The sequence below is a fragment of the Dermochelys coriacea genome, chromosome 9 (genome assembly GCF_009764565.3).
Source record: "Dermochelys coriacea isolate rDerCor1 chromosome 9, rDerCor1.pri.v4, whole genome shotgun sequence".
NCBI lineage: Eukaryota > Metazoa > Chordata > Testudines > Dermochelyidae > Dermochelys > Dermochelys coriacea.
In genome coordinates this window covers 59,630,700-59,657,315 of record NC_050076.1, presented here as the reverse complement: position 1 = coordinate 59,657,315, position 26,616 = coordinate 59,630,700, and the positions used below count along the sequence as shown (strand labels likewise).

The 26,616-nt window shown below is 44.1% G+C and overlaps 1 protein-coding gene and 1 long non-coding RNA gene across 4 annotated transcripts in view; one reads left to right on the top strand and one right to left on the bottom strand.

The window, feature by feature from the left end:
* LOC119861220 (protein eva-1 homolog C-like) overlaps nucleotides 1–26,616 on the bottom strand; it is a 57,826-nt gene extending 31,210 nt beyond the window's left edge. The window contains exons 1-2 of one of the 2 annotated variants that reach the window (XM_038416038.2): nucleotides 25,839–26,616; nucleotides 9,982–10,181 (exon numbers count right to left, since the gene is read on the bottom strand). In XM_038416038.2, coding sequence (XP_038271966.1) covers nucleotides 9,982–10,181; nucleotides 25,839–25,947 — 309 coding nt within the window. In that variant the 5' untranslated portion in view covers nucleotides 25,948–26,616. The remainder of the gene's footprint in view (nucleotides 1–9,981; nucleotides 10,182–25,838) is intronic. The other variant, XM_038416037.2, reaches the window with a different exon arrangement.
* Nucleotides 8,069–16,334, top strand: LOC122455945. Of its 2 annotated transcripts, none has more exons than XR_006274485.1 (3): nucleotides 8,069–8,316; nucleotides 9,596–9,720; nucleotides 14,038–16,334. It is a non-coding gene; the product is annotated as an uncharacterized LOC122455945 (long non-coding RNA). The 2 variants fall into 2 exon arrangements; XR_006274486.1 differs by having other exon boundaries at nucleotides 9,596–9,684; nucleotides 14,038–16,333.

The following is a 26,616-nucleotide window of genomic DNA, read 5'->3' as shown; positions in this document are numbered from 1 at the left end:
CCCCGACCTGGGGTATTCTATCTGCTACCCAAGATCCATAAACCTGGAAATCCTGGACGCCCCATCATCTCAGGCATTGGCACCCTGACAGCAGGATTGTCTGCCTATGTAGACTCCCTCCTCAGGCCCTTCGTTACCAGCACTCCCAGCTATCTTCGAGACACCACCGATTTCCTGAGGAAACTACAGTCCATTGGTGATCTTCCTAAAAACACCATCCTAGCCACTATGGATGTAGAAGCCCTCTACACCAACATTCCACACAAAGATGGACTACAAGCCGTCAGGAACAGTATCCCCGATACTGTCACGGCTAACATGGTGGCAGAACTTTGTGACTTTGTCCTGACCCATAACTATTTCACATTTGGTGACAATGTATACCTTCAAATCAGCGGCACTGCGATGGGTACCCGCATGGCTCCACAGTATGCCAACATTTTTATGGCTGACTTAGAACAACGCTTCCTCAGCTCTCGTCCCCTAATGCCCCTACTCTACTTGCACTACATTGATGACATCTTCATCATCTGGACCCATGGAAAAGAAGCTCTTGAGGAATTCCACCATGATTTCAACAATTTCCATCCCACCATCAACCTCAGCCTGAACCAGTCCACACAAGAGATCCACTTCCTGGACACTACGGTGCTAATAAGCGATGGTCACATAAACACCACCCTATATCGGAAACCTACTGACCGCTATTCCTACCTACATGCCTCTAGCTTTCATCCAGATCATACCACTCGATCCATTGTCTACAGCCAAGCGCTACGATATAACCGCATTTACTCTAACCCCTCAGACAGAGACAAACACCTACAAGATCTCTATCATGCATTCCTACAACTACAATACCCACCTGCTGAAGTGAAGAAACAGTTTGACAGAGCCAGAAGAGTACCCAGAAGTCACCTACTACAGGACAGGCCCAACAAAGAAAACAACAGAACGCCACTAGCCATCACCTTCAGCCCCCAACTAAAACCTCTCCAACGCATCATCAAGGATCTACAACCTATCCTGAAGGACGAGCCATCGCTCTCTCAGATCTTGGGAGACAGACCAGTCCTTGCTTACAGACAGCCCCCCAATCTGAAGCAAATACTCACCAGCAACCACACACCACACAACAGAACCACTAACCCAGGAACCTATCCTTGCAACAAAGCCCGTTGCCAACTGTGTCCACATATCTATTCGGGGACACCATCATAGGGCCTAATCACATCAGCCACACTATCAGAGGCTCGTTCACCTGCGCATCTACCAATGTGATATATGCCATCATGTGCCAGCAATGCCCCTCTGCCATGTACATTGGCCAAACTGGACAGTCTCTACGTAAAAGAATGAATGGACACAAGTCAGACGTCAAGAATTATAACATTCAAAAACCAGTTGGAGAACACTTCAATCTCTCTGGTCACTCGATCACAGACCTAAGAGTGGCTATACTTCAACAAAAAAGCTTCAAAAACAGACTCCAACGAGAGAGTGCTGAATTGGAATTACTTTGCAAACTGGATACAATTAACTTAGGCTTGAATAGAGACTGGGAATGGATGAGTCATTACACAAAGTAAAACTATTTCCCCATGGTATTTCTCCCTCCCACCCCACCCCCCACTGTTCCTCTGATATTCTTGTTAACTGCTGGAATTAGCCTACCTGCTTGTCACCATGAAAGGTTTTCCTCCTTCCCCCCCCTGCTGTTGGTGATGGCTTATCTTAAGTGATCACTCTCCTTACAGTGTGTATGATAAACCCATTGTTTCATGTTCTCTGTGTGTGTGTATATAAATCTCTCCTCTGTTTTTTCCACCAAATGCATCCGATGAAGTGAGCTGTAGCTCACGAAAGCTTATGCTCTAATAAATTTGTTAGTCTCTAAGGTGCCACAAGTACTCCTTTTCTTTCTGTTTTTTTACTTCAGCAGGTGCGTATTGCAGTTTTAAGAATGCTTGATAGAGATCTTGTAGGTGTTTGTCTCTGCCCTGACAGTGGAACACCCGCATAGAAATGCCCCACAGTCACAGTACTGGGTCAAAGCTCCTGACCTGAACTCATGGGACATGTATGATTTGAGCCCGTGACTTCCTGGCCCAGAGCTAAGCAGGTTAGCATCAGGTATTTTAAAGGGGCAGTGCTCCAATGGTGCTAAAAACAGCAATGAACATACCTAGAAAATAAATTCAGAGGTGGCTGTTGAGGAGTTCTGCGTGGATCGTTTCCAGCAAAGGATGGAGTTGGTTGCAGCATGCAGGATCTGAGCTGAACTAATCCAAGACTCATGGCATTAGTCATCCTGCGTGATCTCCAGTGATGGGCTGGAGCAGGCGCTCAAAAGCCTCTTCTTAAAATACAACAACCATTTTGAAAAGAAGTTTGGGGGTGATTGTCCCACGATGAAGGTACTCCTGCTTTGGACTTCAATATGGTGAGTTCTTTGGGGGAGACATTCCCCAGTCCCTCCATACTACTCTCAGCAGAGCCCATGCACCCCAGAGACACGGGGTTTAGCACACACAGAGAAGGTTCATTTTCACCGCAGTCCCTAGGTAAAATACTAGCTTTGCTGCAACCTCAGTCAATGGAAGCCCTATATAAGCAGCCAGAGCCAGGCCTGAGGTGGAACCAGGTTTGGAAGAATTATTTTAAGAAGACATTGTCAGCTCTTCCATTGAATAGGCAGAGCAAGTGGGAGCTTAGGGCAACAAACTCTGTACGAGCATTTCCAGAGCTCTCTACGCTCCACGGTTCACCAGCTCTAGCAAGAGGTTTAGAAGAGTCTGCAACAAGATTGTGGGGGTTGTTTCTAATGGGAGTGCCTGGGTGCCACAGCTTTGCAGAGGGCAGGGAAAAAACCCCACCCCAGAATGACATTACTGAAAGCTTGGTAGCAGCTGGGAATGGCATTGAGAGACCCAGAAATTACCAAATCAGGGATAAGAACTGATCGTCTGGTCTAACTCAATTTAATCTAAACTGATCTACTGCATTCTGAGCCTGTAGTCAACCCAAGAAGTGCTGGCCTGACACCTACAGCTGGCATTCACTCAGAGGACAGGGGAAAGATTTAGAGCAGGGGTCAGCAACTGGCAGCATGCGTGCCAAAGGTGGCACGCCAGCTGATTTTTAGTGGCACTTTGCTGCCAGCCAGGGTCCTGGCCACTGGCCCCGCTAAGCCCACTGCTGGCCTGGATGGATGGAACCCTGGATGGAGGGACCGGCGGATGGAACCCCAGACTGGCAGCGGGCTGAGCGGCTCAGCGCACTGCCGGTCTGGGGTTCCATCTAACGCCAGCACAGCCAGTCTGGGGTTCCTTCTGCTGGCCCCTGACAGCCGGGGTCCCGGCCACCGAGGTTCTGCCCATCCAGGCCGGCAGTGGGATGAGCGGGGCCAGCGGCCGGGATCCCAGACCTGCAGCGAGGGCAGCAGATGGAACCCCCAGACAGGCAGCGTGCTGAGCTGCTCAGCCCGCTGCCAGTCTGGGGTTCCATCGGGGGGCCCCTGTAAATGTAAAATTTATTACTGACACATGAAACCTTAAATTATTGAGGACTTGGCACGCCACTTCTCAGAGGTTGCTGACCCCTGATTTAGAGAGTCAGGAGCCTATTTCTCATATATCTTACTCCAGTCTTTTCATAGATTCACAGATTCCAAGGTGGGAAGGGGCCTTCGTGATCATCTGGTCTGATCCCCTGTATAACACAAGCCAGGGAACATCCCCACAGTAAGTCCTAGAACAGATCTCTTAGAAAAACATCCCTTCTTGTATTAACAATGGTTGGTGATGGAGAATCCACCACGACTCTTGGTACATTGTCCAATGGTTAATTACTCACTGTTAAAAATGTATGCCTTATTTCCAGTCTAAATTTATCTAGCTTCAACTTCCAGCCATTGGATCATGTTAGACTGAAGAGCCCATTGTTAAATGTTTATTCCCCATGGACTACTGACTAATCAAGTCACCCCTTAACCTCTGTTTGTTAAGATAAATAGATTGAGCTCCTTGAGTCTATCACCATAAGGCAGGTTTTCTAATCCTTTAATCATTCTCATGGATCTTCTCTGACCTGTCTCCAATTTATCAGCACCCTTCTTGATTTGTGGGCACCAGAACAGGACTCAATATTCCAGCAATGGCCACATCAGTGCCAAGTATGGCTCCCTGGAAGCCCCCTGCCCCCCCCCTTTTTTTTTTTAGGAAAAAGCTAAAACCAGAAAGGTCACATACAATAATCCCTTTCTATCTACTGATGCAACTTTAAATGTAGCCAATATGGAACAATTCTTTGACATTCTCATCCTGAGCTAGCTTCCAAAGCTCCACCGATGGAGACACATGTTGAGAAGAATGATTTTAAAAGGACACTACCAGTCTGGGGCAGCACAGCTCTCCTATTTACTATGAGGAGAACAAGTGGAAGCCTAGGGCAAAACATTCTGTATTAGCACTTACAGATCCCCATGTACAATGAGGGGTTAGTTCTGAACTTAGCCATGAAACCACAGCTGGAAGGAACATGTGCAGGCAAAGAGGCTTTAGAGTCCCAGACACTGCAAAATGTATGTGAGCTGCTGTTACACTTCTGTGTCTCTCTATTACTCTGTGTCTCTCTTCTACTGTAGTGCCCATGCAGACTCTTTCCGGTGTCCGTTGTCTCTAAGACCAGTGCCTGCAAGAGTCAACACTAGATATGACAATAGAAAAATATCACACGAAATCCTAGGCCCCTGACAGGACTCCACTGTCTGAGGGCTGTGTACCCAATCAGGTCATTCCGATCTGGTGTTATATCTGTCCTGCATCTTTCAAAGCATACTGCACTGGTTTCAGGGTGACCCCACACACCAAGACAAGACATTTGCTAAAGCCTGGTCTTTATGGCTAGCCCAAAAACCAGGCAGCCTGGGAGATCAGGGATGCTTAGTAGAAGTGATGAGATGCAAAGTTAAACTAGGCAATGAGAGTGTTTAGCTACCGCTCTGGAGACAATCCTGGATCAGTTCAGAGCTAATTCCCAGCAGACAAGCCAGGCACACTTCAGTGAGGAAGGATGGTCCAGTGATTAGTGCACTTGTCTGGGCTGGGAGAGATCTGGGTTTGATTCTCTCCTCTGCCACATGTGACTAGACAAACTCCTTAATCCTCACCTTGTAAAATGAGACTCATAGCCCTGCCCTGCCTCACAGAAGGCTGCTAAGATAAGTATTCCCATAGTGGGGCCAGATAGAAACCTGCAGTGTATACCTGTGCTGTGCTGAAATCCACAGAGTGGTGTCTCTGATAGCTCTGCAGCCCGTAGGAGGCTGAGAAACTGCTCTCTATAATTGTGAGATGTCTCTTACTCACTGTACTTAGCCCTAGGGTGACCCTGTCTGGATGACCTTGGTGGGGTGTCACCCAGAGCTGTTATTTACATACCATTTCTTTGGTTCTAACCCCATCATCTTGTGCACATGAGATAACTGGAGGCTTGAGTGACTTCATGGATCTAGCATAGGGACTTCCCTTAAAGGGCCAGAAGCCTTCTGACCTCATGAGAGAGGCAGTTGGGGAAAAAGGGCACATACCCCGGAGCACTTAGTTTAGAAAGCCCCCTAAGAAATGCCCTGCATGCTGATTGTGGTGAGTAAGGGAAAGTCAGTGGGCCCCACGAGTGGCAGGAATAGGGGACTGATGGATACAGGCCATAAAGACAAATAACTCAATAAGCCTCCAAACCTGGTGACTGGTTCCCTCTACACTGTATCTGTAATGACACAAATGGAAAACAACTTTGACCCATTTCACTCTTAAGCCTCAATATCTTAAGTCAACGGACCTTACTTCAGGGGCCCCTACTCCAACACTAGGGGTTGACTGCTCCCAGCGGCTGCTACTCCCCATGGACCACTCTCCAGATGACTTCCTGAGCTGCCCCTGGGGCCGCTGCTGCTTGGGCAGTCCCCGACGCACCCGGGACCAATGCTCAGGTGCTCCCCGGAGCCAGCCACACCAACTGGTGCCTGGGCGCTCCCTGGAACCAGCTGTCTGGGGCCACCCAAGCAGCGGCCGGTGCGGCCAGCCCTGGGGATGGCCTGAGCAGCTGGCTCTGGGGTCGTTCCAGCAGTGGCCGGTGTGGCTGGCCATGGGGACCGGAGCAGCTGGTCCTCAGGCCATCTGCTCGGGTGACCCTGGAGTCAGCCGTACCAGCTGCTCTGGAAGTCCTGGAGGTCACAAAAAGTCACTGAATCCGTGACTTCTGCGACCTCTGTGACAGAATCACAGGCTTATCCATGATTAAAATGATCAGCGGCTGAACCAAACGATATTTCCTAGTTTGCATACTTGGACTGGCCAGGGAGATTCAGTCCCTGGAGGGAACCAGGGAGTTACCCACACCCTCCTCTAGCTGGGTCGATGAGCCCAGAGTGTTGTAACTAAAGAGAGGCTCAACACAAGGAAAGCTCAGCTGATGTGAGATGTTTGATGGGGAACAAAAGTTGGGAATGGAAAGCCCAGCCCGTGGGTGAAAAGCCTTTGGTATGTTTATTAAGTCAAAAGTGAAATGGCAGAGAAAGAACTAGAGCTGCTGGGCTGGGGAATCTTCCAAAGAGACAAAGCTACTGTAACTAATTGTGTGATTTATGCTCCATTATTTTCACTGAAATCAGGTTGGTTTCCAGACAGCCAGGAAAGTTGGGGTGAGGGGATTGCCCTAGCGGTAACCCATGTTAAGAGTGGTGATGGATAACTATAATAACTGAGCTATGGGGAGATGGTAACACTGCTATCCCCTGTCTGCCTCATTCCTTATTCCATTCATGACTCAGGGAACATGACATCCAGGGCACTCCTAACTGCCTATGGAGGGTTGTTCTTATTAGTGAGGCATGTATTATGAAAGGTTCAGTCTGAGGTTATAAGGAAGGTTCCAATCAGCTCTAGTTCTCCTGTGCTGCTCTGCCCACCTCTTGCTCTAATATTCTTTGTAAGTCCAGCTGCCCTTGGCAGCCAAAGGCACAAGGACAAGGATTTCCACTCTCTTGATGAATCTAGAACAAGGAGGTGATGGTGAGTAAAAAGGAGCTCAGTGGTGTTACCACAGGCTCAGCTACAAAACAAGTCATAGCTCTCAGTTCAATAGCAAAACCCAGCTGCATCTTATCCCCAAGATAAGCCAACAGGAGGCAATTAAATTTCACAAGTATAAAGTCCCCTGGCTCATGAGATCAGAGACCCAGGATCAGTCTAGGCTCATGGCTCCATTTTAACTCCCTGATATGTCAGCTGGGACAGTCAAGAATGTTTCTACTAAATGAAAAGGATGAAGATCAGCTTGCTCTAAATGGTGATAAATGGCCTGTTACTAAATAAAAACATTCCACTGTGATTGTGACGAGGACCTAACTGGTGTCAGAAAAGTCACTGCCTGTTCCAGACGGTTAGAGGATGCCTCCCACCTCAAACAATTTTTACAGTAGTTGTCAGAACCTAGTGAGGTGGGGGCGGTTCAGTTGCTTTAAAACCCCAACATATTTCCTAGTTTCTTATCCAGACACCCCTCCTTAAAATGGTGACACTATCCATACCCAGAATGAAAAGTTAGCTGCTGCTAATGTCAAAGAACCTGTGCCTTTATCTGGCTTTCTGATTTTTTGGCACACAATGTCTTTCCTTCATAAGCCCACATGAAGGCAGATCTCTTCCCCGCAAAGTGCAATGTTAAGGAAGTATTTAACCAGGTTTAAAAATTATTTTGCCATTGGACTCTACACAATAAAAGCACCTCTTGAAGAATCTCTTGGGTGAAAAGAATAATGACTTAGGTATTCACCTCCACCATACATGACTCGAGTACCCAGAGTCAAAGGATAACAATGATTTCCTTTCATTCTGTATTAGCCCCAGTAAATTAAAAACCATGATCTCTCTGTATTTAAATCTCTGAAATTTACATTTCCTAAAGAAGTGGTTGATACTGGGCATGTGTGAGTGAGGTAATTGCTGATAAGAATAGAAAGGTATATTAGGAGAGAGCCACAGTGCACCATAAAAGGTCAGCTGCCACCAGGCAGTTTTGGAGTCTGAGTCAGAGAGAGATTCAGTCGGGAGCAGACGGAGGAACTGGAAAGCAGCAAGAGAAGCCAAAGGAAAGAAGTCAGAAAAGCTGCTGCAGAGAGAGACAGAAAAAAGAAAACTGGAGCAGAGCAGAGCAGAGCTGACTGACCAGGAGCTGAACAGCGATTAAAGAAGAATACTAAAAGATTTATCACAGCCGCAGTAGTGATATAAAGGATACCAACGAATTTATAAAGTAAGCTTGCCAGTTTTAATATAATTTTAGTGTAGTGTAGTCTAGCATAGTATTTAACATGTATATGCTAGAAATGTGTGTCTTTTAATTGTATTTTACTTATGCAAAACTTAAAGCAGTGGTTCTCAACCAGGGGTATGTGTACCCCTGGGGGTAGTCAAAGGTCTTCCAAGGGGTGCTCAACTCATCTAGATCAGTGTTTCTCAACCTGGGGTTTGCAGCCTCCAGGGGCATCACGGGATGGGGTTGCAAGTGCAGGGCCGAAATCAGTGGGTGACAACCAGGGCTTCAGCCCTGGACAGCAAGGCTTGGGCTTCAAACAAGGCTCACAAGTGAAAAACAGGCTCAAGTATCACACTGAAATGTAAAAAGAAAAGGAGTACTTGTGACACCTTAGAGACTAACAAATTTATTTCAGCATAAGCTTTCGTGAGCTACAGCTCACTTCATTGGATGCATGAGCTGTAGCTCATGAAAGCTTATACTTAAATAAATTTGTTAGTCTCTAAGGTGCCACAAGTACTCCTTTTCTTTTTGCGAATACAGACTAACACAGCTGCTACTCTGAAAACTGAAATGTAAGTACAATATTTATATTCCAATTGATTTATTTTTTAATTATATGGTAAAAATGAGAACGTGAGCAATTTTTCAGTAAGTGTGCTGTGTCCCTTTAGTATTTTTATGTCTGATTTTGTAGCAAGTAGTTTTTAAGTGAGGTGAAACTTGGAGTACGGAAGACAAATCAAGACACCTAAAAAGAGTACAGTAGTCTGGAAAGGTTGAGAACCACTGATTTAAAGAACTAATGTCAGCAATTTGTTACAAACTGGCCACTTGTAACAAAGCACTTTGCTTAGAATCATAAACCATATACTATTGTGGTTTAAATGCTCTTTAAACTTGGAACAAGGGATTTGTGTCTCGGGGATTTTGTGTTTGTTTAGAATTTTTAGGATACAGTGTACTAGGGATTATTAGTTACTTTGTTTTGGAAAACAATACTGCCTGTGTCAATTACTTTATCCGAAGGTTATATCCATGTACTTTAGCGTTTCCTTAACAACCCTGGAAACTTATACCTCGGGAAGGACAGTTTAAGGGCGGTAGGTTATTATAGCGGCATACCAAAATCAATTTTTCGGGGTTACACAGTCACTGGACCATCCTTTCTCTCTGGATTAAGCCCTAACATTGACAAATTTCTCACAATTAATTTTTTGTATGCGTATTCCAAAATTAATCTTGGTTAAAATAAATCTGTAATGCCTCTTCCTAGGTTTATATCCTCAAATGCAGTTCCAGGAGGTGAACCCCACCCAGTCCATCAATGAAGTCCCATTGTCAGTACCTTTCATCACTCCGCTGGTAAAATAGCATCCTGAATTCCTTCTGCATGTATAGGTAAGGGGCGGGGCTTCACTACAAGGTCCCAAACCACCCACCATTTTTTAGGATGGGACCTGAGGCTACAATGTTTGAGGGCCAGTTGGAAGATGTGGGGGCACTTTGGGGGGCCCCTGATCAGACAATCTGATCTCCCTTGCCTGAACCCAAGAGTATCCCATGTCACCCTGAACACCTCCATGCATGGTACTGCCCTGGTTTCCTGCAGTCCCTTGGAATGTTGTTACTTATGAATTTCAAGGATATTTTTGCTTTTACCTGGCGGGCTGTGGCAGACACACACATGGTACTCTCACCAGAGATATTGCCAGTGCTCGGGCAGAGGTTCTGGCTGGGCACTCGACGCCCATAAAATGCAGATAAGATGCTAATGGAGGTCTTGTGGGGACAAATGACTCCCAGTTGCTCCCCATCACAGGCGTGGGCTGTGTGATTCTTCAGCACCTTTTGAAGGTAACCTGAGAGGAGTAAAACACACAGATGTTGTATGCAGGGTTGTTGTAGCCATGCTAGTCCCACCTTGTCTCTATAAAACATAGAGAGTCATTAGAGCTGGGAAGTGTTAGAGCCGCAGGGAATGAGAACACAGCCTTCAGACTCCTGGCAGCAGGGGGAGGAAGGTTCAAGACCCAGTTGGAGGAGATGACCCTGAAGTATCCCAGGCAAATGCAAACTCAGGGAAGGAGGGAGATATTGTGGCAGGGAGGGGAATGCACTTTTCTGCCAGGCAAAGGGAAGGGAATATTGTACCAAGGTCTATACCAGCAGTTCTCAAACTATGGGTCGGGACCCCAAAGTGGGTCACAACCTCATTTTAATGGGGTTGCCAGGGCTGGCATTAGACTTGCTGGGGCCCAGGGCCAAAGCCTAAGCCCTACCACCCAGGACTAAAGCCAAAGCCTGAGGGCTCCCACCATGGTTGGTAGGGCTCAAGTTACAGGCCCCCTGCCTGGGGATGAAGCCCTTAGGCTTTGGCTCCCGTGCCTGGGCCAGTGAGGCTTGGGCTTTGGCTTTGATCCTCCCCACCTGGGGCAGCAGAGCTTAGGCAGGCTCAGGCTTTGGTCCCCACTCCTGGGGTCATTTTTGTTGTAGTAATTTTTGTTGTCAGAAGGGGGGTCACAGTGCACTGAAGTTTGAGAACCCCATGTTTACACTAAGGGTTGTCCAAAGTGGGATAAAAGTAATAAAAACCAGCTCAGCCACTTGGAAAGAATAAGCAAGAGTTGGAGACAAACATTTGAGTTTTTTTAACCTGTCTTTAAGCTAAAAGAACCAATTGGGGGTTTTCAAGGTTTTTGGTGACATAACAAACTTACTGTAGAAACAGACCCAGATGGTTCATAGATTCATAGCTTCTAAAGCCAGGGGGGACAATTATAATAATCTAATAGTTTTCATAACAGACCACAGAAATTCACCAGCAGCACTTGCCTCAAGCCCAATCACTTGGGGTTGAACTAGATCTTATCTTTAAGAAAGACATCCAGTCTTGACTTAATGACACCAAGTGAAGGAAAATGCCCTACCTCCCTTGGTGAGCTGTTTTGATGGCTAATTATTCTCACTGTTCAAAAGTTACACCTTATTTCCACTTCAATTTTTCTAATTTGAATTTACAGCCATTGGATCTTGTTACACCTTTGCCTGCCAGACTAAAGAGCCCTGTAGTATCAGATATTTTATGTGAAGGTACTTCTAGACCAAGATTAAGTTGCCTCTAGAGACACAATGCACAGGCACTCAGAGAATCGGAGTTCAGATCACCAGCTCTTCCACAGCCAGTTCCTCACATTGTTCTCCTACTCCCCAGCTGAGCAGAGGGCTTGGGGCACTGAGGAGACATCAAGTTTGCTCTGGAGGGACCTGCACTAAGACCTCTCCAAGGTCACTTCTACATTAAAAAAATGTAAGCCAGGCCTTATCCTGAGAAGACTATCACAGGAAGTGGCCATGTCCATGGAGCCTTTGGGCCTGGTTCTGGTCTCATTTACACAGGAGTAAATCAGGAATAACTCCACCAAAGTTGGCAGAATTATACACTAGTGTAAGGGGAGTATTAGGCCCTTCACTTTTTAGCTTCTTCCCCTTCCCCTCATCACTGTTATTCAGCTTTTTAAAGCAGGGAATGAGATGTGCTCAGTCTGACATGAAAGCTTCTACAGAAGCATTTCCCCATGACTGAAGCTCCAGCCCTGTGTCTGAAGTACATGGCTTGTGTCGGGGAGCTTTTGCTTATCAGCCAGCTGAGCAGCGGTGGTTTCATTGAGAACAAGAGAAGCAGCAAGGAGGCAAAGTTAAGAAACCATGAAAGCTTGGTTCTAGATATTGAGGGGCCAGTGCTCCACACATGAGGTTTTCAGGTCTCACATGGGTCATTCCTCACCCCGATCTTCTCTCTCCAGTTCCACTATTCATACTATATCTCCCTCATTGGGCCCCACTCAGCTACACAAGGAAATAAAACCAGAGTAAGTTACAGTTGCGTCCCTCACCATTCTCTGTGCCATTTACAATGATTAATTTAATGACATAGATCTACCAAGTGAAGGACCATGAGGAGAGGCTCCCCCATGTAGATCCCTGACCTCATTAACATGTGATCCTGTGCCACTGAAGTCAAGGGGATCATTGGCAATGAGCTGTACAGTAGCAGAATCTGACCCTCAGAAGGCACCAAAGCAACAAGAGCTACAGGGCTTAAAGCCAGCCAAGGCCGCAGCACAGCTTTGAGGGCCACTTTCAGTTCCCCTTACCATGCACACTTCAGCCTGAGTATATCCTGACACTCATGACTGTGGCCAGACTTTGAAGGAAAGGTCCCTAGGGAAACCTCCCTACTTCACACCTCATGAGCCCATATTTAGACAGACACCTATATGGTCCATTCCAGAGGACAGCACTGTCCTGCGTTCAATGGAGCGCCACTGCCTCCCAATACTGCACTTTTTGCAGACATTGTGGGCAAGGCCAGGTATACTGTTCAGGCGTTGGGCCTACATCCAGTATAAAGGTCTCTTGGTTTCTATGACCATCTGGGGAGTCAGGCTGAAAAATCCACAACAGTTGGAGGTGAATTACAAAAACAGAAGCTTCTTATGTTGTTAAATATAATCCAGTCTGGGTACCAGGTTATTTCACGCCGTTAATTTCACTCAGCCCCTGAAGATCAGTTCTCAGTGCATGGCAGATACTGCCATGTAGGCCTCAGCAGTGGGGAAAAGGGAGGTTTTGGTAGCTGAGGAGGTGGCAGTTGGGACTTTTGGCTGCGTGGAAGGTGATGGAGGCAGAGTGGGATTGTGGGATGAGCACATTAGCTGGATGTTGGTGCTAAAAGGGCCAGTAGTGAAATAGCAACCAACTTAACTAATTAAGTGGTCTTCAGTGGGTTTCAGAGTTAACACTGCAGCTCAGCTCTCTTGTTTAAGACTGTCAGGCTGTCTAAGGCAAGACTGCATCTGCTTACACTCAATTTTCTTCTGGCAGGTTTTCTTTGCAACCATTTTGGGGTGGGGTTGGTTATTTATAATGAAAGTTACAATCTTTAGTGCATTTCTCTGGCAAGGGGTGGACATTGACAAATGCTGCAGCTGAAGAATCATGGAATACATAGCACCCTGACTGAGTGACTTGCCCTCTCCCTGCCTAAGGTGGGTAGTGAATTGGTCAACCTAATGCCAGCTTCCCTTCTAGGTTTTAGGCCTTGTCTACACTGGAATTTCAACCCCTGATATAGCTGCATCTCTGTCTGCAGGAGTCTGCACTATTTACACCAGTGCAGATCTCACCAGACTGGCTACATGAGGCATTTGTAGACCAGGCCTTAGAGATCTACAACCAGCAGCACCCCAGGTTTACAAGCAAGAGTCAAAGTCTAAGAAACCCTTGGCTTAGTCTATGACTGAATAAAGGAGTCAATTGACCAGATTATTTTTCACTCACTGGTCTGAGAAGCTCTGAATTCACAGCTGGTGAAGGATCTGGAGAGCCGTGTGGCGGGACTGTATACATCCAGCTATCCCCCATCCCTCCAACTGAGCTATCTGGGGAGAGAGCTGCCATCCACACCGAGTGTATTCACACCTGCTCTCTGAATCCATCCAGAAACACTGGTACCAGACTCTGCTGTACAATGGACTCTTTTAGCTTCCCGGTACTCAGGGCTAACCCTTTAATGTCTGGCGTGAGAGCTCCTCATAGTGCAGGTTTTCCTGAATGCAGACTCGCTCCGGGCCCCACAGGGTTAATTTTACACTTGGACACAGCAGTAGATTTTTTGATCATTTTCTTTCCTTCTCTTTTCATTGGTGGGAAAAGATTAACCATCTGAAATCTGTCCCTGGAGGGCCTCGGCGTTTCATGACTGGTTCGTTCATCTTAATGCCACTACAAAGAAGAAAACGAGAAAGGAAAGGAGGAGGATGGAAATGCAGCCAAGAGGGCAGCAGATCAACTGCTCTGGTGGGGTCCCTGCAAAGCCCACCTCCCCCAGAGGGGAAGCAATGGCATTCCTTGGAATGGGCACTGGTTCCAGGAAAGAACAGTGCTGGCCCAACAAGGGTGAAAGAGGGAAGCTCTTGGGGTACTGGTGTCCACTGAGAGAGGGGGACAGGATCAACAAGGCCACAGAGCAACATTCATACCCTGGAAAAGTACTGCTCTTCAAGGATCCCCACAGAGTACAGTGGTTCGAGTGTGTAATAGGCTTGCCTAGAGGCCCCAATTAGGATCAGGTCCAATTTGTTCTAGGCACTGCACATACCTGCTAAGAGGCCACCCCTACTCCAAAGAACTTATGATCTAAAGAGATGAGACAAACAAAGGGTGGGAGAAAGCAAGTGTAGTTATTCCCATTGTACAGATGGGGAAACTGAGGCAAAGGGAGATGAAGTGACCTGCCAAAAGCCATGCAAAGTGGTGGTGGTAGAGCCAGAAAATGAATCCAGGGTTCCTAATTCTGAGCCTGGTGCCTTATGCGTCAACATTTAATTTAGTGCTGTGAAACAAGACAGGCTGACAGCCCCAAAAACCAAAGTGTTCCACTGAGCCAAAGAATGATGGTAGTGCCAATTTCCCCCATTGGGGCTACTCTTCGTAGCCCATTCAGGCAGTTGGGCTCCCTGTGCCACTGCCTGAAAGAGGCCAATTACTGTAAATTAATGTGGGTACCTCTCTATCAAAAGCTAGACACAGTGCACGAGTTCATGTCACAAGCAATGTATCAATAGCCATCAGAATAAAGGTGTCCATCGACCAGTGAACCTCCAGGGCACCACAGCAAATACCCTTTAAGTGTAGGTGGCAAGCAAATGACAGAACCAGAGGCTCAAGTTGATTGGTGGAGGAGGGTTCTGACAGGTGAGATACAAAACAATAGCCCATCCAAGTTAGAACTTACTGCTAAGGTGCTTAACCAGCAACAGTAATAATTCCTGGCAGAGGTATGTCATTGATACACCAAGGAGGAAAATGCACTGTGATAGGTGAATCTAAAAGCCCGACGCTGCCAAAACCTCTGGATTCAGCATCCAAAGAAGTGTTGGCATTTCTCTGTAAAATGCAGGGTGCTGGGAATTGTATAACAAGACAGATATGTACAATACACCACAGTCCATGGGGTTTCATTTTTGTAAGGAAACACACTGACCTTGGCTGTACAGCTAAAAATCCGCTAAGCACAGCGACACACCCAAAATATCACTTATTTTTAGAAATATTCATCATCTTGATGCGTAGTCACAGTTGTAAGCATGTCATATTCCCTTCTAGATAAGTACATAGACTCATAATCACATGGTCTTCTCCTGAATGCTTCCCTCCTCTTAATTCACTTTCTCACTGTTGTCTCATCTGCACAAAGGTCCAGTTGTTCAAAAATGTATGCATCTGTTTAACTTAATGCACACGAGCAGTCAATTGAAGTCATTGGGACTATTTATCATATGATTTTGCAGGATGACCAGCTTAGATTGTAAGGTCTTCAGGACAGAGACTCAGTCTTTATCTATATTGTAAAATATATGCTAAGCACATCTATGATTCTATATAGGTTATAAATGATAAAGTTAATAATTATTACTTCTTGTTGCAGATTCTAGGTAGTATAGTCCAAACAGCATTGCCTATGCTAAAAAGAACTAGGATTTGAACTACCATTACATTAATAGATTTTTAAAGTCAGAAGATACGTTTTTATCAATGTCTTGGAAGTAGGGCTGTCGATTAATCGCAGTTAACTCATGCGATTAACTAAAAAAAATTAATCACATTTAAAAAGATTAATCACGATTAATTGCAGCTTTAATCACACTGTTAAACAATAGAATACCAATTGAAATTTATTAAATATTTTGGATGTTTTTCTACATTTTCAAATATATTTATTTCAATTACTACATAGAATACAAAGTGTACAGTGGTCATTTTATATTATTATTTTTATTACAAATATTTGCATTGTAAAAATGATAAAATAGTATTTTTCAATTCACATCATACAAGTACTGTAGTGCATTCTCTTTATCATGAAAGTACACCTTACAAATGTAGATTTTTTTTGTTACCTAACTGCACTCAAAAACAAAACAATATAAAACTTTATCGTCTACAAGTCCACTCAGTTCTAGTTCTTGTTCAGCCAATCGCTAAGACAAACAAGTTTGTTTATATTTATGGGAGATAATGCTCCCTGCTTCTTATTTACAATGACACCTGAAAGTGAGAACATGGTACTTTTGTAGCTGGCCTTGCAAGGTATTTATGTGCCAGATAGGCTAAACATTTGTATGCCCCTTCATGGTTTGGCCACCATTCCAAAGGATATGCTTCCATGCTGATGATGCTCGTTAAAAAAATTATGCATTAATTAAAAATTTGTGACTGAACTCCTTGGGGGAGAATTATATGTCTCCTGCTCTGTTTTACCCACATTCTGCCATGTATTTCATGTTATAGCAATCTCAGATGATGACCCAGCACATGTTGTTCATTTGTCATTGCAGATTTGACAAAAAGCAAAGAAGGTACTAATGTGTGATTTCTAAAAATAGCTACAGCACTGGACCGAAGGTTTAAGAATCTGAAGTGCCTTCCAAAATCTGAGGGACTAGGTGTGGAGCATGCTTTCAGAAGAGCAATATTTAAAAGAGCAACACTCCGATGTGGAAACAACAGAACCTGAATCTCCAAAAAAGAAAACCAGCCATCTGCCAGTGGCATCTGACTCAGATGATGAAAATGAGCATGCATCGGTCCGCACTACTTTGGATCATTATCGAGCAGAACCCGTCATCAACATGGACATATGTCCTCTGGAGTGGTGGTTGAAGCATGAAGGGACATATGAATCTTTAGCACAAATATCTTCTGGCACAAATATCTTGCAACACTGGCTACAACAGTGCCATACAAATGCCTGTTCTGACTTTCAGGTGACATTGTATACAAGAAATGGGCAGCATTATCTCCCGCAAATGTGAACAAACTTGTTTGTCTGAGTGATTGGCTGAACAAGAAGTAGGACTGAGTGGACTTGTAGGGGCTACAGTTTTATACTGCATTCAAAAACAAAGTAGTTATTTTTTGTACAAAATTCTTCATTTGTAATTTCAACTTTCATGATATAGAGGTTGCACTACAGTACTTGTAATGGGAGAATTGAAAAATACTATTTATTTTATCATTTTTACAGTTCAAATATTTGTACTCAAAAATAAATGTAAAGTGAGCACTGTACACTTTGTATTCTGTGTTATAACTGAAATCAATATATTTGAAAATGTATAAAACATCCAAAAATATTTAAATGATATTCTATTATTGTTTAACAGCATGATTAATCATGCAATTCATTTTTTTAATTGTGTGATTAATTTTTTTTAATCGCTTGACAGCCCTCCTTGGAAGAAAACAAAATCATCACTGATAAAGTTTGCAGATGAGACAAAAATTGGGAGAGCAATAAACAATGACAAGGACAGGTCACTAACTTAGAGAGAGTAGGATCACTAGGTAAACTAGATGCAAGCAAACAATGTGCATTTTAATACAGCTAAACATAGATGTATACATCTAGGAACAAAGAATGCAGGCCACACTTACAGGCTGGGGGACTCTATCCTGGAAATCAGTGACTCTGAAAAAGATTTGGGGGCTGTCATGGATAATCAGCTGAACAGGAGCACTCAATGTGATGCTGTGGCCAAAAGAGCTAATATAATCCTGGGATAAACAGGGGAATCTAGAATAAGACTAGAGAGGTTATTTTACCTCTGTTTGGCATTGGTGCAACCACTACTGGAACACTTTTCAGAGTAGCAGCCGTGTTAGTCTGTATTCGCAAAAAAGAAAAGGAGTACTTGTGGCACCTTAGAGACTAACAAATTTATTTGAGCATAAGCTTTCGTGAGCTACAGCTCACCTTCATCGGATGCATTCCTTCATTGGATGCAACACTGTGTCCAGTTCTGGAGTCCACAATTCAAGAAGGATGTTGATAAATTGCAGAGGGTTTCAATTAAAGGATCAGAAAACCTACCTCAGAGTGATAGACTCAAAGAACTCAATCTTTTTAGTTTGACAAAGAAAAGGTGAAGGGATGACTGGATCACAGTCTACAAGTATCTACATGAGAAACAGATATTTAATAAAAAGAAAAGGAGTACTTGTGGCACCTTAGAGACTAACAAATTTATTAGAGCATAAGCTTTCGTGAGCTACAGCTCACTTCATCGGATGCATCCGATGAAATGCATCCGATGAAGTGAGCTGTAGCTCACGAAAGCTTATGCTCTAATAAATTTGTTAGTCTCTAAGGTGCCACAAGTACTCCTTTTCTTTTTGCGAATACAGACTAACACGGCTGCTACTCTGAAACCTGAGATATTTAATAATGTGCTCTTCAGACTAGCAGAGAAAGGTCTAACACAATTCAGTGGCTAGAAATTGAAGCTGGACAAATTCAGACTGGAAATAAGGCATAAATTTTAACAGTGAGAATAATTCATCCTTGGAATAATTTATCAAGTTTCATTGTGGATTGCTGCATTGCTGACCATTTTAAAATCAAGATTGGATGTTTTTTCTAAGAAATCTGCTCTAGGAATTATTTTGGGGCAGGTCCCTGGCCTGTGTTATACAGGAAGTCAGACTAGATGATCACAATGGTCCTTTGGACCTTGGAATCAATTAATCTGAACTCCTGCATAATCCTGGTCATAGACATTCATCCACTGATTCCTGTAGTGGATAGACTTATTCTTTCCAACTATATAAATCAGCCTATCAAGCTCAATAATTTTGTGGCATTTAAAACATACCAGGCGAAATTCAGCCCTGGTGTAAGAATATACCAATGTACTTGACCTATGAGCCAAATCCTGAAGTCAACAGAGTCACTAGGGATTTACACTGGTGTAACTGAAGACAGAATTTGGCCCTTTGCAGCCATCGACTTCAGTGTGGCTGCACTAGAACTGGGAGAAATTTTTTGGTTGAATAGTAAATTCACCAGAAAAATGCAGCTTTGTGGTGACCAAACTATTTAAATCTTGATTTAAAGACTTCAATTTACAGAGAACCCACCATTTACTCTAGTTCAAACCAGCAAATGACCCTGATCCCACACTTCAGAGGAAGCAAAACCCCTCCATGGTCTCTGCCAATCTGACCCAGGGGAAAATTCCTTCCTGACCCCAAATACAGCAACCTGTTAGATCCTGGGAATGTAGGTGAGACTTGTTAGGAGAATATGAAATAAATAGGGTAGAGACTAAACAATAATCTTGCTTCTGGCCTTGCTTTTAATTTAAACCGGCTGAATAAGCAAGCAAGAGAATATAAGTGAAAGTACAAGGCTGCACTCCCCCCTCCCACCGCAAGTGGGTAGCCTTGCCTTTCAGTAAGAAGATAAGGGGCTAATCAAGCTGCGGGAGGGTATAAGAAGGAGACGCAAAGTCTGCAAGAAAGTGACCATGGCCAAAAGAAACCCTGCTCCTTACCCCTCCCATCAGGTACAAAAGAGGTAGTCTCATCCCCCCTAGACTCAAGACCTCCCAGAACAGAACACAACCATATATTGGAAGGGGTGGTACCAGGGGAGGGACAATAAAAATATAATTAAGTTTGCCAAGAAGGGGGGGGGGGGAAGAGGGAAGAGGAGGTTCCATCAGTGTGCAAAGCCAGGGGTTAGGAGAAGAAGGGGGTTCTATCAGCATATTGAACTGTAGTTGAGGGAGGGGAAAAGGTAAACTCTATCAGCGTATGGAGATAGCCCAACTGGTGTGAAGGGCTTTGGAATACGATGGCTTGCTTAACCCCAATAAACCCATTGAATTGCTTGCAGACTGGACTCTGGACTGTTATTTTCCAGTGAACTGTGTCTGGGAACTGAGAGGAGCTGGATTCCTGCCAACAAGACCTACCAAGCAGACACCCGGGAAAAAAAATTATCTGTAGTAACTCAGAGTCCTTCTCATCTAGTGTCCCATCTCCACCTGTTGAAATGCCTACATTAGCAAGATTTGGCCCAGTGAGCACATATTATTATTACATTTGCTGTAATAAATTATTCAGGAACCAGAACCATAATTTATTTTTTAAAAAAACCCTTAAATAGCAAGATTCAAAGGGGGATTGAACATTTATACATATAACAAGACTATGCAAACGTCAGAATTAATGATAAGAACAAGAATATAGGAAGGGATATAAAACTTCCTGCTTCAGGGTTTAAGACAACCTCTAACCATTAGGGATCAGGAAGAGATCTTTCTGAGGGACAGATTATCACCCAACCACCTACTGCAGAGTTTCTTGTACCTTCCTCTGAAGCAGGGTGGATTTGATTTAAATCATGATTTAAATCACTAGTCAGGAAGACTAGATTTAATCATGGATTTCTACATAAAAGTGCATTCTTGTTGGTTGTTATAAGCTTAATACATATTCTTCACAACTCAGAGATAGATGTAGGTTTCATTTTTAGAAGGTACACACTATATATTTTAAGTGATTTATTTTGACAACTTTTCAGATTAGTTTTACAACTATATCAGAAAATAAATGCTTGATTATTTCATTTACCAAAGGTAATTGAAGCAGATATTTATGAAGTCATTGGGAGGTAAACTATCTCCAGTTCAATAGGTTAATCATTAATATTTGGAGGATTTTCTTGCCATGCTGTATTAGGAGGAGAACATCATCAGACAGACATTTAAATTGTTTTATTTAACTACAACAACAACGTTATGAATACTGGATTTTTTTCTTCAACAGCAAACATATAATATTTTAACAAAACAAGCATATTAATTTTTGAATTTAGTTAAAACATTCACGTGTTTTAAAATCAGGTTTGTTTTTGTTAAAATTGTTTTTAAATAAAATACTTAAATGAAATATTAAAAAAAAAGAAATTAAATCGACTATGTCAGCCATATTGGCTTCTGCAGCTAACTCAGTCGTCTTCACCTTCATTTTCCTGTTTGTTCATAATCTGGAAAAGAAACACAAGCTTTCCTGCTTTTTTCAGGTCCCAAATGATTTCTCAATTTGGAATGAATTAGTCCAAAGGAAGAAAATATTCTTTCTACACTGGCAGAAGAAACTACTGCTGTTAAAAGTGAGATTATCACTTCAACAGTCTCTGAATCCAAGCGCTTAAGCGATTCCACCAGTTCACTGGTGTGTCTTTCTTTAAAAGATCATCAGCAAACATATTTCTTGAATGGTTCTTATTATCAAACTGGGTCTCTTTTACAGCCTGCTGCCATTATAGGTCTTTCCTTCTAGTGAGAGAATGGTATGGTCGAGCTCAAATCAATGAAGGCTACACTCAGAAAGACCTTAAAACTTCTGGAATATGCTGCTCAAACAGTTTCACTTTTGTGTCTAATGCCTGTCCCTCCCTTCTCACATTTATCTCCAGACTTCTTCTCCTTGTCCAGACCTATTCTGCCCCCAACAATCTTCTATTCATTGAACTTTTTGAAACTTTGCACTTTTAAAGAGAGGTAAGGGATTGACTCTGTGTACACAAATTTGCAGAGTGACAATAGGGTTAAGGTCTGTTATTTCTCACCTCTATATATTATTTATTTATTTAAAACATTTTTGCTGTTAACAAGCATTTTATCTCTGGAGACACAAAATCCACAGTTTGAGAATGGCAAAACTAAGCATCTCTGATGGTATCTTCTAGACTGAGCACTGAGTCCCATTGGGTAGATAGAAAGATTAACCTAAATGATCTATACAGAAGCCCCTGGAACCCCATAAAATTGGGTCCCTAATCCATGAACTATTGGAACTCATTTACAAAACTTTTCTTAAACATTACATGAATATATTGTCTCATACTATAGAATTAGAATTTATAATCCCTAGTCCATTATGAAAAAAGAAAAGGAGTACTTGTGGCACCTTAGAGACTAACAAATTTATTTGAACATAAGCTTTCATGAGCTACAGCTCACTTCATCGGATGCATTCCATTATGAGATATCGTTGAGCTATAATGTATCTTAATTAAAACTATCTTTAGATAGGTTTTTTCCTCAAGAAGCATTTTATCAAAAAATCTGATTTAAATAAAAAAAATCCAATTCCATAATCTGGAAAAGAAAAACAAGCTTTCCTGCTTTTTCAGGTCCCAAACGATTTTTTTTTAATCCAATCTGGAATTCCTAGGTTCCTTAGAACAGGAGCATTCTGGGAACTGTAGTTCAAATGGTCTCACAGGTCCGGGAGGGTGTGGGGGGGGGAGGAAAAAAAAAATCACACTTTTGGCAGCCCACACCACCTCCAAGTGTTGCCCAAACAAGAGAGATTTCATTGCTTGATAGCCTGCCATACATGGTGCTGACCTGTTCTTTAAACTCCTATGTATATTGAATGGCCAACTGATCTTACAATGACAACTTAATTGTTGCCAACTCTCATGATTTTATAATGAGCTTCATGACTTTTGATGGTTTCTTAAAGCTCCAATTCCTGGAGTCAAGTGACTATATGGAACTCTCACTTTTTTTTTTTAAAGTAAGTTTCTAGCCCTGATGGTCATGGAGAAAAGCTTGAAAACATGATCTGAGGGCACCCTAAAAGCTGAAAACTCAAAAGGCATCTAATAATCCAAATATATATAAAATGTATTGGGCTTTTCTTTAGTCTCATGATTTTAGGTGCCTGATGCCAAGCATTCAAAAATGATCCAATACCACAGTGTGCTCCCAACTCCCACTCTCTCTTGTAGCTGGCACCTCCCAGCAATGATTATCCTGACAGTTCAACAGTTTTCTTTACAACTATTAGGATTAAAATCTTTTATTTTAAAATGAAATCTGAAATGAGGCCAAAGCTGGTGAAGGCACTGGTGGAACGTGAGTATAAGGTATATTGCTTAATACCAGAATCCAGCCTCTGCTTTCATAGCTGTGGGTGGATTGGGGTACATTGTTTTAGGAGTGTTAGAATTAAACGGACTTCAGTCCATAATTTGTTTTAAGGAACAGGGCTTGCAGGGAATTGTTCTTGCCTCGAGCTTCCAGTGACTCAGTCCCTCTTCTCGTGATTATGAAGTTATCATAACCCTGCCTGATGAAGCCATTTCCTTTTATCTTACTGCAGCCCCATCTGTTATTCTTAGTAACATCTTGATATGCATTAATGCTTCTACAAGATGCTTAGGTTTAATGAAAGGCAGGCAGTTCAGTTTATTATCCTACTAGCTCTGGGCTGTTTACTGTGATAACCAAAAATACACAGCAGGTTTCAGTTTACCACAAAATGGGAAGCAGCTGGGTTTCGCTCAAACGCTTTTTGGTCCAGGAGTCTTTGGACAAAGATGGGGGAAACATTTTGCTCTTTCTGGCTAGGCACAAATCTCTAGAGGCTGAACTGGAGTTTGACTGAGCTTAGTTGGAGAAATGTCACAAACTGTAATGGTCACATAGTAGGGCCAGTTTCTCTACTTGCATAAATGGCTGTAGCTCCACTGAAGTCACAGGAGTTTGAGTGTTCGGCACCATTAGGCCCAGAGAAGGTACATTTAGCTGGGCTCATAAATTCTAAGGCCAGACATTTAATTGCTCTAAGAAACCCCTATCTGCTACTCCAGCACCATGAAAGGACCTTGAAGCAGGTGTAAGCAGCCCCCAAAGACTACCTGCAGTGCAAGGGTGCTGGTTCAAATCCAGGCATTAGAATCCAAATCACTGCCCTTCTGAAGCCCTGCACAATGAAAAATTCCAGCTCTCTCGTCCCAGACAGAGACTCCATTTGTGGCTGTGCTCTACCCAACCCCTCATTTCATCCTGTTCATTTCACAGAAGCAAAACACTGCTAAAATGAGGGTCCTAAATATATATGGCATCACTGGGCTCCCCCGACTTGGGTGCCCTCCAGGGTCAGGCTGTGCCTACCAGAGTTTCCCCAGAGTGTCACCCACACAAAGGAATATTCTCTCCCTCTGTGGCAAATGCAAACCCTTTTAGTCATAGAAAGAGCAACAGTTTGCGGATCCTTCATGGTAAAACAAAACCCCAAAGTAAAATACACTCACAATGCACCAGCTCTTCAATCCCATACAAAGGTCTGTTCCCAGATCTCCCACCTGAGTCATTAACCACCATTAACCAGTTCCATTCCCCTGTCCCAGGGCCTCACTCTCCAGGCCTCCACCTGAGAGTTCCCAGACCTACTGCTCTCCCATGAGCCTTGAAGCCATTAAGCCTTGCTCTTCCTTGAAGAGTTGGGGCTCAGCCTTCTCCTGTAGCCCCAAGTGAGGTCACCTGTGAGAGGGCCCCCCTCAAGGCTCCACTGCCCCAGGGGTCCTCACCTGTGTGCCCCACTTCGCTCAGGGGAACCTCCCTCTAGGACCATCTTCTTATCCCTGGGCCCCAGCACACACCGAGCAAACTGGTTTTTCCCCTCATTCTCAAGGGCCTCTGCAGCAACTTTCCCACAACTTTCCCAGGGTTCTCCAGCTCTAGCCAGTCCTCCCCATGGCCTTCCACAGAACTCACCCCAGCAGCCACAGTTACTGTTCTCCTCCAGGCTTCCTGCAACTCTTTCTCTCTCTGGGGCTAGTCTCTGTTCCTTCTGTCTCTGTTCTGAGGAAGCTCTCCCCTGCCCCTTCCTGTCTTCCTCCCCCTCAGCCCCAGGTGCCTTACCTTAAGCCCAACTGGAAGGCAACTGGCCAGTCACAGGTGCATTGTACCCAACTCCCTCTTCAAGGTCCCCGTCACACTATGACACGTGGGTTCTAAAGGCTGCTCAGCTTTGTCTCTGTGCCTCACAGCTCACTCGTTCTATGCCCAAACCTCCTCGGGGCAGGGAGAAAATGTCACTGGGGTTAAAGCCTCATTGATTCTCGTCTCACATAAGGGATCTTCCTAGAATTCATTTTCTGCTTTGTGACTTCGTCATTCTAACTTGGCCAGCAGCAGCAGTGGCAGTCAGGGCCCTTCTCCTAGACCATTCGTAGCAAACACAGAATGGCCAGAGCTCAGGGAAGGTATTGTTTACTTCGGGGTCTGATCTGGGCCAGACTGAGAATAGTCTTGCTGGTGAATCACAGCCGGCTTGAACTCAAACGGGATGTGTTTGTTTGTGTCACTCATTCCCTGACTCACCAGCACTAAATACAGCCTGTGCCACCTCCACACCTCTGACAAATATAACCCTGCCCTACCCCTGCATCTGCACTGGTGGGAATCCCTCCCTAGATAGGTCTGAGAATCTGATCTCTTGGCTGTACAATTAGAGGAAATTGTCCACCCCACCCCATCCTCATTCACTGTCTGCTAAGAAGTTGTAGTGATAACAGGGCTAAGACTTCAGAGTAGCAGCCGTGTTAGTCTGTATTCGCAAAAAGAAAAGGAGTACTTGTGGCACCTTAGAGACTAACAAATTTATTAGAGCATAAGCTTTCGTGAGCTACAGCTCACTTCATCGGATGCATTGAAGTGAGCTGTAGCTCACGAAAGCTTATGCTCTAATAAATTTGTTAGTCTCTAAGGTGCCACAAGTACTCCTTTTCTTTTTAGGGCTAAGACTGAAGAAGATTCTCCTCCCTACAACCTACCCTCACCCTCCACTATGCCATCTCACAAACTCACCTGAGAACTCAGGGGCTGCCTTCAGCACTGTTGAGAAGAAAAGGAAGCCCAGCGGTGCCCCCAGACATGAGATCCAAGCCCCAAGCAACCGCTGAGACACAGTCATCATGTAGCTTGTCCCAGATTCCCTGTCGCCTGGGTGCCAGAGCCACCGTGACTCCAGTCCGGGTGGGATCTCATCTTTCGTTGCCACTGGTGCTGTAGCTCAGAGGCTCCTATTGTCCATTAACAATGGGTTGGTTCTTTTCATTGCCAGAATTACTAGGAACTTGTGTGTGTGTGTGTGTGTGTGTGCGTGTGCGTGCGCGTCTCTCTCCCTTCAACGAGAAAATGACTCATTAATTAACCAGTAAAGTCTCAATTTTCAGAGCTGGGATGTCTTCCCCACCACCACCACCACCACATGCACTTTAAAAGGAGGAATATGTCACAATAAAGGTCCACTGGAATTCTGCAGCAAGACCTGGTGGGGAATTGTGCCACGGAGCAGCGTGCACAGAGTTTTCACTGACAAACGCAAACAAGGTCTCTCCACAAATCAGGGTTTCATGTACATGCTACAAATTTCTAGCTTATACCTCTAGTTTCTCAGAAAGATGAAAAGCCATTTTCCCTGTTTAAACCATGAATAAAGATATTAAATATATATAATCTCCATCTCAGTAAATGTCCAGTTAGTCTCCATTTTGCATTTAATGGAGTGGTGCCAGGCAGCTGCCTGCCACACAAAGAGGCATTTTCCAGAGGAAATGTGCACCCTGCACCAACCTCACAAATG